The 15621-nt window shown below is 35.5% G+C and overlaps 2 protein-coding genes across 3 annotated transcripts; one reads left to right on the forward strand and one right to left on the reverse strand.

The window, feature by feature from the left end:
- The first annotated feature begins 2329 nt into the window (after positions 1–2329).
- LOC108984749 (transcriptional corepressor SEUSS) lies at positions 2330–11956 on the forward strand. 2 transcript variants are annotated; one of them, XM_018956795.2, is made up of 11 exons: positions 2331–2685; positions 3220–3834; positions 3919–4607; positions 4694–4813; positions 5028–5076; positions 6088–6302; positions 6420–6488; positions 7372–7469; positions 7694–7787; positions 9617–9686; positions 10793–11956. In XM_018956795.2, the coding sequence occupies exons 2-11, from the start codon at positions 3567–3569 to the stop codon at positions 11755–11757; spliced, it is 2637 nt and encodes an 878-aa protein (XP_018812340.1). In that variant the 5' UTR covers positions 2331–2685; positions 3220–3566; the 3' UTR covers positions 11758–11956. The 2 variants fall into 2 exon arrangements, with proteins under 2 accessions (XP_018812339.1, XP_018812340.1); XM_018956794.2 differs by having other exon boundaries at positions 2330–2685; positions 3220–4607.
- A 544-nt stretch (positions 11957–12500) lies between these two features.
- On the reverse strand, positions 12501–13843 carry LOC108984750 (thioredoxin M-type, chloroplastic-like). The gene is made up of 2 exons (XM_018956796.2): positions 13509–13843; positions 12501–13016 (listed from the first exon to the last, which is right to left on the reverse strand). Exons 1-2 carry the CDS (start codon positions 13741–13743, stop codon positions 12697–12699), a joined length of 555 nt encoding a protein of 184 aa, XP_018812341.1. The 5' UTR covers positions 13744–13843; the 3' UTR covers positions 12501–12696.
- Between the last annotated feature and the right edge of the window lie 1778 nt (positions 13844–15621).

The following is a 15621-nucleotide window of genomic DNA, read 5'->3' on the forward strand; positions in this document are numbered from 1 at the left end:
GCGCTATGCAAATATCCAATTCCTGCAGGGACCTTACGCCACGGGCGGTACCGTTAGCGTCGCCACCCCCACCTCTCTCTCCGTTTGATGCGATATGCCGTTTTGCTTGTCAGTTACTTTATAACGGGAAAATAAGTTTTCTGAAAACTGAAAATATTTGAAATACACAATTGTTTGATAATGATTTAAACCGAAAACTGCAAGTTTTTCTTTTAAAAAAATTGGATAAATCTGAAATACACATAAAAAAAAATTATTTTTTAATAATAAACTTCACTATTATTTTTAAAAATAATACAAAATTTACACATATTATGACTGTATCTAATATTATTAGAATAGAGTAATGCAACACACTATTTATTGTCGGATTCATTATAAGTATAAAAAAAAAATTAAAATGCTACTAAACATACTTTATCACCATGTAATTAATGACAAAATTAACCATTCATTTTAGGAAGAAATTTTATTTATCATCATTTTAACCATTATTCTCGGACATTTTTTATGTGACATAAACTGATTGATAGAAAAATAAAATAAAATAAATTATTTTTAATTATTTATGCTACATCATGGGAATAAAAATTACCATAAATTCATTTGCTTTACATTCATTATTATTGTTGAAATTAGTAAAATAATATATATAATCCATTAACGTTATTATTAATTTTTATTTTATTTTAATAGAGTAATGATATCTTTGTAAATTGAAAAGCTAATATATATAACTTTCACAGAAACTTAGAAGTATCAGATTCCAAGAAAGAGTGGTGTGAAATGAGTGAAAACTGGTGTGAAAATGTCATTAAATTGTCTATAAATTATTATCAGAAACTTTATAAAAGAAGAACTTGATTCATTTTCATTTAAATTTTCATGTTATAACATGGATGAGAAGGGTAATGTTGGGCCATGATGGAGACACTCAAACAGAAAAACGAATATTTTGGCACATCAGTCCAGTTCAATTGAAGTGATTACCATTCAGATAATTGTTTAACAAATGGTTACAAATTCAGAATAATTTACGTGAAAAAATAACTTTCTAATGATGAATTCTACTATTTTTTAATGATCTGATGATTAGAAAATTCAGTGTTATGTTTTATTTGTCAAGTAGTTAATTAATATCACATCAATAAATATTAAGGGGATAATAATTAAAAAAAATATTTTCAATAGAGTATATTTAACACTCGGTTTGGATAATAAGATGAGATAAGATAATTTAAAATGAAAATTGAATAAAATATTATTAGAATATTATTTTTTAATATTATTATTATTTTAAAAGTTGAATTATTTATTATATTTTATGTGAAAATTTTAAAAAATTATAATGATGAAATGAAATGAGTTGAGATGAAATAAAATAAAACACATTCAATATCCAAATGGGACCTAAATTATTATGTACAAAAGTAGGGACTGAGAATATTTGTATTCAAAATTCATAAGAATACATTTTTTCACAAAAAATAAAAATGATACAGGTATAAGCATTTTTACACAATCTTATTTTAAATAAGAGAAATTGAGTAATGTTAGATAATTTTATGGTGTGTAAGTCATGATCACTTCATTTGAAAAAGAGTGAAATCTAATATTTAAAAATTTATTTTTTTATATGGATCTTATATATATATATTTTTTTCAAAGAGAGTGATCCACAAGATTTGTACAACCTAAGAATATAAATATTATTTACCTAATTATTTATAAAAATAATTTTATTAACTTTTCATTTCATCTAATCATTATAATTTTTTTTAAATTCTCACATAAAATAAAATAAATAATTCAATCTTTTCAAATCTAAAAAAAATATTATAATAATATTTTATTTAATTTTTTACTTTAATCTTAACTCATTTGTAAAAATAAACGGGGTCTTAGATTATACAATTTATATGAGATGAGATGTTTTATTGAAAATTGAATAAAATATTATTATAATATAAAATTTTAAGATTAATTTTATTTCAGAATTAAAAAAAATTAAATTAAATATTATATTTTATATAAAAATTTAAAAAAATTATAATAATTATATGAAATAAGATAAAATGATTTAATTTGATACGACGAAATCAGTCGTTGAAATGGTTACTCAATAAAAAATCCCAACGCTAAGAACAAATTGTGGCAGTCTCGTAAATAGAGGAGTCGATGCCAATTTCCAACCGAAAAGGAGCCTTGCACGTAACATCATGCATGATGTATGATGATGGAAGATCATGATCATGATGATGGTGTTATGCATGCACATGCTATGTGAACAGACGAAGAACAGCATTTGACTTCATTTCTCACTCTGAAAGAGAGAGAATGAGAAGGAATGAAGAAAATTCAATCGGATCGAATACAATCTTGACGTCCGCAAGGTCACAAAGACACACCTTCTTTCTCTCTCTAAAACTTTCTACTTTCTCTCTCTGGAAGAGTACAGCGAGGAACAGAGGCGTGTACTGAGCATAGACTGAAACCCTAAGAGAAAAAGTGCCCTCCGGAGTCTTTCTTTCTCTGTACTACAATTGGAAGCCAAAGTAATCTATGAAAGATACGTAAATAAAAGAAGAAAGTTCGAGTTCGGTTCTTTGGGCATTTCTTTTATCAGTGTAATATTTTGTTGGTGGGTTTTGACGAGTTCTTGAACTGTTTGAATTTCCAACTCCGGTGAGTCCTTGCTAGTATTAGACGCCGTCTCTTTCACTTTTTCTACCTTTGATCTCGATAATCAGTTACTGTGTGTTTTTGGAGTGTGCTGTTGCTCATTGGAAGCTCTGGATCGCTGATTTTATAAGTTTTGGAGTTGATCGATGCGGATTTAGTTGTTGTTGTTTGCATTTGTTCAGCTCTGTGGTTGCTGCTTACAGCTGTAATTGTTGTTCTAGTTTGATAAAGTGTCGATTTTGTGCCTTTTGGGATTGCTTTGTGGGGGTTCATGTTTGAAACTTGTTCTTGAAGGTGTGGGAAACGGGTTATTCTTCAATGGGTTTGGTTCACTTTTGTTGATCTTTTTTTTTGGTTTGTGAATTTTGGTATCATGGGTTTTGTTTTGGGGATTTGATTGCAACCATTGGCTGGCAGGGTAATGAAATTGAGATTAAGAATCTGGGTATCGGGTGTGAATGTCTGATTCTTGATTTGTTGGCGTTTTTGTACACCGGTTGAAGCTATAGTAGATCTAATAGTTCCAATATTATACAGAGATTCATGCGGAAGCGGCTCGGAGATTGCTGGTTTTGCAGAAGCAGTACAATTATGGAATGTTCAGAATCGATGCTTGTTCCTTGGTTTTGGCTTTTATCGGTTCTTGGCTTGCCTTCAGAAGAAGTCTACACCATATGCACAGGCACAAAGCTTGCCCATTTCTATCGGTGCACAATAAGGGCTTTGAGGCCAATGACCTTGGACGTTGGGGTGAACTGCTATCTGGTTTGAACTATTTGTCCGGTTTTTCACTCCTCGTTGTGTAATTGTAGTTTCTTGAGTTCTTGTTATTTTAGATAGTTGTAGTACTTCGGTTAGTGTTTGTAGTTTGCATTTTTGGAAAGATGGTACCTTCGGGGCCGCCCACACAGATTGGTGGCACCCAGTCCGTTTCTCCTTCACTCTTGCGTTCGAATTCTGGAATGTTGGGAGGTCAAGGGGGTCCCATGCCTTCTCAGACGGCTTTTCCTTCCCTTGCGTCGTCCAGAACTCAGTTTAATAACATGAATATGCTTGGAAACGTGCCCAATGTGTCATCTTTTCTTAATCAGTCTTTTGGGAATGGAGTTCCCAATGCTGCGCTTTCTAACCCTGCGAATAGCCAGCGTGGAGGTATTGATACTGGGTCTGAGTCGGATCCACTTTCTAGTGTTGGCAATGGTATGGGTTTTAATACTCCTTCATCTTCATTTGTAGCTTCAAACATGGCGAACCCTGCTTCATCTGGGCCGGTTCAGGGTCAGCAATTCTCGAACCCTTCTGGTAACCAGTTAATTCCAGATCAACAGCATTCCCAGCAACTTGAGTCGCCTAATTTCCAACACAGCCAGCAGCCAATGCAACAGTTCTCTGCAACACCCAGTGCCCACCAGCAGGAGCAATTTCAATCAATACGAGGTGGCTTAGGTGGTGTTGGACCTGTAAAATTGGAGCCCCAGGTGACAAATGATCAGCGGAGACAGCAGCATCAGTTTCAAGAGCTAAGAAATCCTGGTCCAGTGAAACTGGAATCGCAACAAATTCAGACAATGAGAAATATGGTGCCAGTAAAAATGGATCCCCAACATTCTGATCAATCATTATTTCTGCATCAACAGCAGCAGCAACAACAACAGCAACAATTCCTACACATGTCAAGGCAGTCCTCTCAGGCTGCTGCTGCCCAAATTAATCTTTTGCATCAACAAAGACTCTTGCAGCTACACCAGCAACAACAGCAACAACAGCAAATCTTGAAGGCAATGCCTCAGCAGCGTTCCCAATTACCGCAGCAGTTTCCACAGCAGAATTTGCCTTTGAGACCACCTGTAAAATCAGGCTATGAACCTGGGATGTGTGCTCGACGTCTCACCCATTACATGTATCGGCAACAACATAGACCCGAAGTAAGATTCTTTTACCATTTATAGTCTTTTGTGTGCTTATTTGGTGTGGCTGTTATGATCTGTAACAATGCATAAATTTTGTGCAGGACAACAATATTGAATTCTGGAGGAAATTTGTTGCTGAGTACTTTGCTCCCGATGCCAAAAAGAAGTGGTGTGTTTCCATGTATGGAAGTGGCCGGCAAACAACTGGAGTTTTTCCTCAGGTCGCTGCTCTTATCATTAAATTGTTGCTATGGACTTGCAAATCTGCTTAAGCCTATCTTAGTCTTAACTTATGTATATCTTTTTACTTTTGATATGCGACACCATCTTCGTGTTGGTTTGAAGTATTAGCCTGTAGATCTCTGTCTTTACACACAAATAGAATTCCTATTAGTACTGGTGCAAATGATCAATTCTATCTTGTGAATTTTTCAGGATGTGTGGCACTGTGAAATATGCAATCGCAAGCCTGGCCGGGGTTTTGGTATGTCGCATTGTTAGTTTTTCCTAGTTCTATTGTTCACTTCTTCATGTTGTATTCCATGGTGCCCATTGCTGCTCGAAATGGGCATCCTCTTTTAAAAATGTGCCCTGCTATTGTCTCATTAGCATCTTAACTTCTTTGCTGAAAATATTGTTATTTAGTTAGGTTTCCTGCTATTTGTTTCTGGTGTATGCAAGGGGTCGAGAGGGGCAAATGATCCCCTGGCCTAGCTGAGAGGAAAAGAGACCCCCCTGGCCTAGCTGTGAAAAAAAGGAAATAAAAACCCTCCATCCCAAAGTTGAGATGATAAAGTTCATCTATTTTAAATAGTTTGGTAAAGATTTAAGATGTTCCATCATGTCTCTTTTCTCTTTTGTTCTGACTAACACAAACAAAATCAATTGATATAGACACTTTGATAATTATTAGTATTTTGCCCATGGGTCTTGATATGTTGGTAAAATATTATAATTATAGAAGGATGCCATGAGCTCAAATATCATCTGTTATAATAAGAAAAAAAATATACATTCTAGACTAATTGTCAATCAAGACATCGTGCAGTGATTTCAAAATATGGAAACTCATTGAGCACAATTTAATAAATTAATGGTAGTCGTGAAAAAAGAAATGACAAGATATGTTTATATGTTTAAAATGGTAATTAAATTTCTTAAATTGGTTGATTGTAATAGACTTTAATGGTCTGAATATCCATGATTTCTAGTACCACTAGATGACCATGCTTAGACGTCGCTCTTGTATATGTCCTGTATACTTGGGCTATGCCTATTTATCTCATCATCTTGTTTACTGATAAAAAAAATAAATTTCTTGATTTTTTTTTAAAATTTTGTAAGTTATATTCTTGAATATTTTAATTCAAATATTTTATTTAATTTCATCTTTTGATCGTCCCTTGGGATCTAAAATTCTAGCTTCACCACTAGGTGTATTGATAGAGTTTACTATGTCTAACCGATGTCTGAATTCTGTTTACTGTACTTTCAGAAGCAACCGTTGAGGTTCTTCCTAGGCTTTTCAAAATCAAATACGAAAGTGGTACTTTGGAAGAGCTTCTTTATGTTGATATGCCCCGTGAATATCATAACTCATCTGGTCAGATTGTCTTGGACTATGCAAAAGCAATACAGGAAAGTGTTTTTGAGCAACTTCGTGTTGTTCGTGATGGTCAACTTCGGATAGTTTTCTCTCCAGACCTAAAGGTTGCACCAAAGAGAAATCGACTTCTTCACTTCCGACATCTTCAATTCTGACATCTTCAATCTTTCCTAGGCATCATTCACTGACATTTTCTTGTCTTTGTTTATTATGTCTACCAGATATGCTCTTGGGAATTCTGTGCTCGGCGTCATGAAGAGCTCATACCTCGAAGATTGTTGATACCTCAGGTAAATAGTGAAAAGTTCCATTTTATAACACTGAAAGCTCTACTATTTTCTGGTTGATGTGTCTAAGATATCTTGGTGGGGGACCAAGTGTTAGGCTGATTTGCACATCATGACTTGGATTTAGGAACTTATTATCTTGGGAGAACAATAATGACTTGTTTTTGTATTTGCTTGTCTGCATGTTTTTGTCTCTGTTGGTAGTCATGGTAACTTTGTGCCTCTAAGGCAACATGAATATGGTTGAGAAAGGTTTCTATTTAAGCATTTTTTTTTTGTTAAGAGATGAAAAGTTCCATTAGAAAGCTCAAAGGCACAACCCAGGTTCACAGGTTAAGCATGTTGATCAATGAAGAATCCGATTGGATGTGGAAATGCTGCAAATCCTATAAGAATTATTCCAAAACGTTGTGACTCATTAATCAAGGGTTAACCAGAACACAGGCAGATCTACAGAACTAAGCTTTCTTTAAAAGGGTAGTTGATTTCTTGGAAGTTGGAGCTATAATTTTCGAAAACTGTCATGTCTCTATTCTTGTAATTTTTCCAACTTTATCTTTATACATTTACGTTTGAGTTGCATTACTGGTTGTCTAAATTGGAACCTTTCATTGACCAAAATGATATCCAATGGATTTATACGATTTTTGGATGGAATGTGCACATTGGTTGGTTTTGGATGTGTCATTACTGGAGTCTGTATCTTATGGGTTGTATGACCCAGTTTCTTTTTCATGGGACGTACAAAGCATCCATTAATTGTCAAATCTTCCCCATCCAATTGGTGTAAAAGTAATTGATTGGGGTCATAATGTATGTGTGAGGATTACGTTCTTTTGCCTCCAGATATTGAACATATTTGACAGCTGTTATTTGTGCTGCACAGGTTAGTCAACTTGGAGCTGCTGCTCAAAAATACCAGGCTGCTGCTCAAAATGCATCATCCAATGTACCTGTTTCAGAGTTGCAAACTAATTGTAACATGTAAGTCCATAATTAATATGGTTCCTGGTTCGTGTACTATCTTTGAGCCTTTGAGTGATGCTTTACTCTTGCTTGTGAAATTTGCTTTTTTGATATATTTTTTTTTTTTCAAAAAGAAAGGAACTTATAAAAGAAAGGAAAACATTTGATGGATTCCTTCTTATATCCTGTTCATATGTTCCAAGTCCTCTCATTAATTCCTTTTGCGTGGAATTTTTCATTAGGTTTGTAGCGTCAGCTCGACAGTTAGCGAAAGCCTTGGAAGTGCCTTTGGTAAATGATTTAGGATATACAAAGAGATACGTACGTTGCCTTCAGGTAATGTCTTACTTTTCTTGATGAGCCATTAGCATCATACTCCCAAGTTATCGCTTAAGTATTGAAAAGTTGAATGCTGTGGTTGTTTTCTGTAGAGCTGTAATGCCTCTTACCTGGACTAAAGAAAAGAAATAAAAAAAAAAAAAGAAGAAGAAAGTAAACTGTTTAGGAGTTGGAGGATTTATGTTTGAGGTCACAGTAACTTCTATCCAGGGAACATTTGCATTATTTTCTTTTGTGGCCTTTTATATTTGGAGCATGGGCAGCTTTTTTTCTATGATTAGAATGATAATGTTCATTTTCCTGATACAGATCTCCACCTGTCACCCATCTCCAATTTGGATTATCCCTTTGGAATGTGATATTTTCTTCTTCCATATTACCTATTTAATTCTTGTAGAAAAACCCTCCCTCATTTCACTTGAGGAGAATTAGGCCTCGTGTGGATATTGAGATGAGATGAGATGAGATGAGAAATCTATGAATAGTAGTGAAATAATATGTGAATGGAAGTGAAATGATTTGAGTAAAAAAAAAAAAGATTTTTGGGAAAAGAGAAAGAAAAAGTTGAACAAAAGAAATTATAAAGTTAAAATATTGTTAGAATATGATTTTTTAATATTAAAAAAATATATAATTTTTTAATGTAATTTTTGTTTTGGTATTTGAAAAAGTTGAATTGTTTTTTATGTTTTGTTTGGAAGTTTGGAAAGTTATAATTATTATGTAATGATTAGATGAAAAAGTTAAAAATTTGAAGTTGAAAAATGCTTGTGTTTGAGTGGGTGTTTGGATGCTGAAATGAGATGAGATGAGATGTGTTGAGACCATCTCAACATCCAAACGGGGCCTTCCTCTTGGAAATTTGATATTCACTAAAACGTTCTATGTTCTATATATTCTCCTCTACTAGATCTCTTTGAAATAACTCCAGTTGTCTTTAAGAATGAATATACTTTTCCTTGAGGATCAACTACATGGTCATGAGTTTGTCTAGATTCTCCCCTTTCATTGAGCTCAATGCTTATATTTTTCTCAAGGTAACTAGATTCAATTAAGTCTCATTATAAACCCCTAGGGGTTGGCTCAAGTGGTAAAGGCCTTGAGCTTTGGGGGTAAGCTCCCCCTAGGTCTAAGGTTCAGATCCCCCAAACAATCTCTAGGGGGCTGGGGGAGTTTCCCCTTGAATTGCTGAGGTGCACTTGTGGAAAACTCATTGCCGAGGGCCTATGCACCCCTGGGATTAGTTGGGACGTTGTTCCTGGACACCCGGTGCCAATAAAAAAAAATTAAGTCTCATTATATATATATGTATATATTTGTACATAGTGTCATACAAAAATATTTTCAATCCATCTTGTGTTCGGAGGATATTCAGATTCCTTTAAGCTTTTCCAGTCTCCTATTGAAATGCTCATCTCCAAGTTTTTTTGAGGCTCTATATGAAAATTTATGTAGGTATTATGGTGTTCTTAATTGGTATTAAGATGAATAGCTTCCGTGAAGTGCTTGAAGTTACGAGATCTTTGATATGCTTGGAGAATTATTACTACATATTTGTATTGAACTTATTGTTACAAGTTTCATGGTTAAAAGAAAAAAAAAGTTCCATGGTTATAAATTGATAACAACCAGTGTCAACTACTTGTCTAATTTGTATTATGTTCTTCTACTTAATTCTATGGATGTGGTATTTGTAAAGTAAAGAACCTGCTAGTATGCCAGATAAATCAACTTTTCTATAGGGTTCACTTGTGTTCAACCATATTAATGAAACTTCTGTGCGATGTTGACCACTTTGTTTTTGTCTTTCATTTTTGGGCTTGCAGATATCAGAAGTGGTTAATAGTATGAAAGAGTTGATTGATTATAGCCGAGAAACAGGGACGGGACCTATGGGTAAGTTTGATGTGAATTTTCATTGATTAAAAATTTTACCTTCATTTATATGCCACATTGGTTTTCTTTTTCCAAGGTTAAATTTAATATTGGGATTTTGGATCAAAGAAATGAAGCTGGGAAGCTCTTAACAGGTTTCATGAAAAGTAATGTATTTATTGAGATTCTATGGGGTTGCATAGCTAGTAAATATTCTACATTCGATTATCAACAGAAATTGAAGGAAGTTGATTTCCTTCGTTTTAAGCAATTGAAGACTTTATTGGCATAGCCTTTCTTGTTGATCTAGCCCTGATATTCACCTTGCCAACCGAACCCTAAACATAAAACAGAAGGCACATCTAATTGTAGCCCGTAATTTTATGCTGCTACTAACATAATGGTTAGTTCTTCACATGCAAATTATCAGATTGCGTTTGCATGAATTTTTGCCTGTTGTTTGAGTTTTGGATAAGTTATTGTCTACATATTGCTCAGTTTAGTCTCTTTTTGTTATATGGTGGTGGTGTATGTTCTTGTGCTTGTTGGAGATGATGGGGTTCTCTCCAGTTTTTTTTTTTTGATAAGTAGTTCTCTGCAGCTTTTTTTAATGGCATTTGGAACATCAAGGACTTTGGAATAATGCAGAAAAAGATATTTTATTCTTGTAATAGGCTCAACACGTCCCGTCCCCTGATTGGTATGAGCTACTGTGCAAATGGCTCATGGAAACTGTACTCCCCTGCCTCTCTTGATTTTTATCTCCCTTAAAAAAGAGCATTTCGTAGATGTTTATGCTCTTCACATGTGAGACAAACCTGTGGCAGCAGTTTTCAACATTCTGGACCTGATTTGGACAAATATTTGCAATTGAAAACTATTTTTCTGACAGTCTTCTGATGGAAAACTCTATTGTATATAGTTAGCATGTAAAAAAGCTACCTAACTCTTTATGGTTAATGCTAGAAATAATACGCAAGTGCCTATCATTCCTTTGCCCTTAGGTTTATTTGTGCCTGTGATTTTGCATGGTACTTTGAATGTAATATTGCATGTTGCATCGAACTCTATTCTGTATTATCAAATGCCAAAGGGTAGCTCATTTTTTTTTTTCTGTTTCTTTCCAGAAAGCTTGGTCAAGTTTCCTCGGAGGACAAGTACTTCGTCTGGGTTTCATGGTCAGTCTCAACAGCCTGAGGAGCAGCTACAACAGCAACAACAGCAGCAGAATGTGGCCCAGAACTCAAACAGTGATCAAAGCTCTGTCCAGGCTGCTGCAATGCAACTTGCTGTTAACAATGGTGTGTCTGGTGTAAATAATTCCCTAAACACAGCATCCACGTCAACCTCAGCAAGCACAATTGTTGGGCTTCTCCATCAGAACTCCATGAACTCCAGACAGCAGAATTCTATGACCAATGCAAGCAGTCCTTACGGAGGAAGTTCTGTTCAGATTCCTTCCCCCGGTTCTTCCAGTACTATTCCACAGGCACAACCCAACCCATCCCCATTCCAATCACCAACACCGTCTAACAATCCACCACAAACGTCTCATGGCTCCTTAACAACAGCTGTCAATCACATGAGTACCTCGAATTCACCTGCTAATATGTCCTTGCAACAGCCAACTCTTTCCAGCGAGGCTGACCCGAGTGATTCGCAGAGTTCTGTCCAGAAAATCCTACATGAGTTGATGATATCCAACCAACTTCATGCGACAGGTGGTATGGTTGGTGTTGCTTCTATGGGGAATGACATGAAAAATGTTAATGGGGTTTTACCAACAAGCAACAATGGTCTCAATGGTGGCAACTGCTTAGTGGGGAATGGGACGGTCAACAATAACTCAGGTATTGGGAGTGGTGGATTTGGCACCATGGGTGGACTTGGTCAGTCGGCCATGGTTAATGGAATGAGATCGGCAATGGGAAATAACCCCGCCATGAATGGAAGGGTAGTAATGGCATCAATGGCTCGGGACCCAAGTATGAATCATCAACAACAGCAGGATATGGGAAACCAACTGCTTAGTGGACTAGGAGCAGTTAACGGGTTTAATAATCTTCAGTTTGATTGGAAACCGTCTCCATGAAAAGGCTCCCTTGATCACACAGATGTTCCTGTTGTTGATTACAACTGCTTGTGCAGCACGAGAAAATAGTAGGATTGCCCTGCGGCCCTGTGAAAATGGTTGCATACGGTGAAAATTTTTGCAGGGTTCTGCTCCCACTTTGTACTAATCTGTTTTTCATAATATTAAAGGAAATTTGGTGGCTGGTTGTGTGGCTCAAGGGGCTAAGTTGCTGTGATTTCAAATGTACTATATATATATGTAGAGAGAGAGAGAGAAAGAGAGGCGGCATTAAACCATTATTTTGCGTCAGCTTCCCGTGGACTTCTAAAAAAAAAAATAAAAAAATCGAATGGTTCCATTAAGCTTCCCCAAATATCAGATCTTTGTAAGTGATAAAATCGACATATTTAGTTCCAGTCTCACCCATTAGAGGTTTGGCCACTGGGAACAACTACACGAGTGGCTGAAGATACTTTTTGAACAAATATCAACCTATGATCGAGAATCATATTTGTGACTATCTTTGTGTTAACCCCCAATTTGATTTGTAAGAGGTGGTCGATATCCAAAAATCGTGGCGGTTCCGGTCATCGAGGGTGCTAGCTTTCTTTCTTTGATCCATCTTCTCGGGTGGGGAAGAGAACGAAAGGGGCCGCGCAGATGGTGGTTGTAATAGGTCCGAGGATCTTACATCAACTCGAGGCTGTCATGTGATGCTTTGAGAAACCAAAGTACAGGGATATTGGACTTGATTTGGAGAATATTAGCAGGCTCATAAATTGAAAATTTATAATATAAAATGTACACAATGAAGGAGATACAAGTAAAACGATAACAGTTTAACATAATGAAGATGGTCCTGAATACTGTCTCGAATGAATGATAACTTCATTAACACAACAACATTGGAGCCCTTTGAGCCAAAAGCCAAGGCAATTGTTTATCATTTCTGTTTTTTCAGGCCTCTATATATTTCTCTACGGTAGCAGATAAGGTGGACTTGGGCACTGCACCAATCACACTCTCTTTCTTTTCTCCATTCTTGAAAAACAGTACGGTTGGAATGCTTCTTATTCCATACTTGGTGGCAATGTTGGGGCAGTCATCTGTGTTAACCTTGCAGCAGAGAATCTTTCCTGCATATTCTTTTGCTAGTTCATCAATCACGGGTGCAATCATCCTACATGGTCCGCACCATGGTGCCCAAAACTCCACCAGAACTGGGTTGTCACTTGCAATGACAAGGCCATCCCAGCTTGAATCTGTCACCACTTGAACTGCAGATTTCAAGCAAGTTTTGTTTTTTAGAATGAGGAGGTGTGTATGTGTTCTCTGGAAAATCTTGAGAACTGGGTAACGTTTGAGAGAAAATGATAACTACAACTACAACTGAACTGCTTCCTGTTTCTTTCCCAGTATTCATCAATTATAAAATGTTTCCCTTTTGATATATTTTAGCTGCAAAATCCCCAGGAGGTTATCATTGAAGTCTTGGCCAAGCTAGAAAAGATAAGGATACAAAGACCAAAAAACAAAAAGAAAATTACTTCTACAACATCTTCAAGAGCTTGGGACTTCACTCAAAAGCTTCACCATTCATCTCCTCCTCTTAATCATTACTGTTTCTCCTTTGAGTTTGCTTTAACACACACCCCTCGGTTGTTTTTGTTGCATATTTTCTTAGAAATTTCAACAAAAGGGGTTTCTATTTTTACTGTCCACCTCGTGATCTTGCAATACATCAATTAAAAATAGAGTTAGTAGCTAACCTTCATTCAAAGCTTCACGAGCTTTGCAGACAATGCTTGATTTTCGGAATCTGGTGCCGAGGGAATGAGGGTAAGATGAAGATGATAAAGAAGAGGATAGTATGGAATTCTTAAATACATTACATGTCGGGAGACGAAGTTTTTCTTTTGAAGAAAATGGATGGTAACATTGTAGAGCTGCAGCTCTTGTAGTGCATACTGTGCTAACTTGAAAACAGTTCTCCATGAGAGCCATTCTTTTCCTCAACAACAGTTGTGTATTTTTTGTTTTTGTTTTTTCAAAGAGTATGACTACAAGATTTTCTATTGATTCTTTTTGCTTTAAGTTTTCATTTTCAATATTTCTCGAGTTTGTAAGTGGATATTATTACAAGATTCTGAGGTCCTGGAGTGCTCAAATTCATGTGGATGACATTCAAGGAAATCACCTAAAATACCCTGCTTTTACATGGAAAAACCCAAATCACCCAGTTTTCAGGACCTATTGACCCTTCGTTGGTGGACCACAAATTTCTCATCCGTTCATCAGCTTCAGCTGTTGTATCGTTCACGAGTAATGTTATTTTAAGGACTCTACACTACACATTATTTATGTGACATAATTTAATTTAAAATATAAATTTTAAAATTTAAATTTTACAAATTAAATCTTGTCAGTTAATTGACGTGGATGATGTGCTTTATAGAATGATTTGAGAATAGAATAACTCTTTGTTTACATATAATTCTTAGCATTGCTTAGCTTAAGCGATGCTCAATTATCACTAGTAATTCCATTATTTTCCCTCATAATCTTCACTTCTGACCATTACCAACGTTATTAAGATATTAATGCTTAGAAAGCAACTGTGCAACCACACCAAAGGACCGTTAATGAAACCACTGTCCAAAGGTGCTTGCAGTTGCTTGCTTGGTTGCTAGCCTCCTCTAGATAATCCTTTTAATTTATTCAAAAGAGTAATTATTTGTACAAGTCTCAAATATACAAGTTTCGCCTAGACCCTTTATAAAAAAAAATTTCAAAATAAAAAAAAAGTGTAAAAAATCATTTTTTTTTTTTTTTTTCTGTGGGCTCCAATTTTTTTACAAATAAGTTGTGCAAGGCTTGCACACCCCGTTTAGATATAAAAACAATTTTATCTCATCTTATCTCATCATTATAATTTTTCTAAATTCCTATATAAAATATAATAAATAATTCAGTTTTTTCAAATCTCAAAACAATAATAATATTAAAAATAATATTCTAATAATATTTTATTCAACTTTCAATTATCTCATCTCATTTTACTATTTAAACGGAGCGTTAAAAGACTTATATCTAGCACTACTCTATTCAAAATCCCCATTATATTGATATATCTTTTTAAATCAAGACACAAAAACTTTCATTAAACAACTCACGATAAGGTGGGAGCAACACCCCTTTACACACCTATGCAGTAAACCTCTCATACAGTTAAGTTAAGCAACCAAAAGTACATGTACAAGGGCTTATTTACAACATATATATGCACAATTAGCTCTTTCTAGAGTTAAGGAGCCTCTAACCGAACCAGGGAGATGAATTTGATCATGAATCGAGTTCATCTCCCTGAGCACATAAACAGACTGAACAGCCATAGCATTTTGCAACGCAAGAATTTCATACCAAATCTGTAAAGGTTCCCAATGGACATTACTAATGCCATTCAGATCTGGGAATCAGACTCCACTACAACACAAAGCAGCTTGAGATTCAAGCAAAGCTTTAAACCATCTAACACAGCACTAAACTCTGCTTTGTTGTTAGATCCCATACCATAGAAGGATGAAAAACCAGCCATGAAACCTCCTGCCGAATCCCTGATTACTCCATCTCCTCCACAAGAACTGGATTACTCAACGAGCTTCTGTCACCATTAAGTTTTACACAACCAAAACGAGGTCTAATTCATCTCAAAATACAAACCACTGGTTGTTTGCAATGAATAGGAGGCACCTCTTCTAACCTTAATGGTGAATACTTGATTTTCACTTCTGTTTAGTGTTTTCAAGGAAAACACTTGTATATACCAGCAAATACTTGATTTTCCAAATTAAACCAGTGTGCTCTCCCAATTGATTATCCATT

The sequence above is a fragment of the Juglans regia genome, chromosome 6, assembly GCF_001411555.2.
Source record: "Juglans regia cultivar Chandler chromosome 6, Walnut 2.0, whole genome shotgun sequence".
Lineage (NCBI taxonomy): Eukaryota > Viridiplantae > Streptophyta > Magnoliopsida > Fagales > Juglandaceae > Juglans > Juglans regia.

Bases quoted from the DNA above. Each gene is read 5' to 3' on its own strand.
- LOC108984749 (XM_018956794.2), top strand. From the start codon at position 3,567: ATGGTACCTTCGGGGCCGCCCACACAGATTGGTGGCACCCAGTCCGTT. The intron at 4,814-5,027 runs GTCGCTGCTCTT...TGAATTTTTCAG, and splicing joins CAACTGGAGTTTTTCCTCAG to GATGTGTGGCACTGTGAAAT. The intron at 7,788-9,616 runs GTAATGTCTTAC...TTGGGCTTGCAG, and splicing joins GATACGTACGTTGCCTTCAG to ATATCAGAAGTGGTTAATAG.
- LOC108984750 (XM_018956796.2), bottom strand. From the start codon at position 13,743: ATGGCTCTCATGGAGAACTGTTTTCAAGTTAGCACAGTATGCACTACA. The intron at 13,017-13,508 runs GTTAGCTACTAA...TGAAATCTGCAG, and splicing joins TCGTGAAGCTTTGAATGAAG to TTCAAGTGGTGACAGATTCA.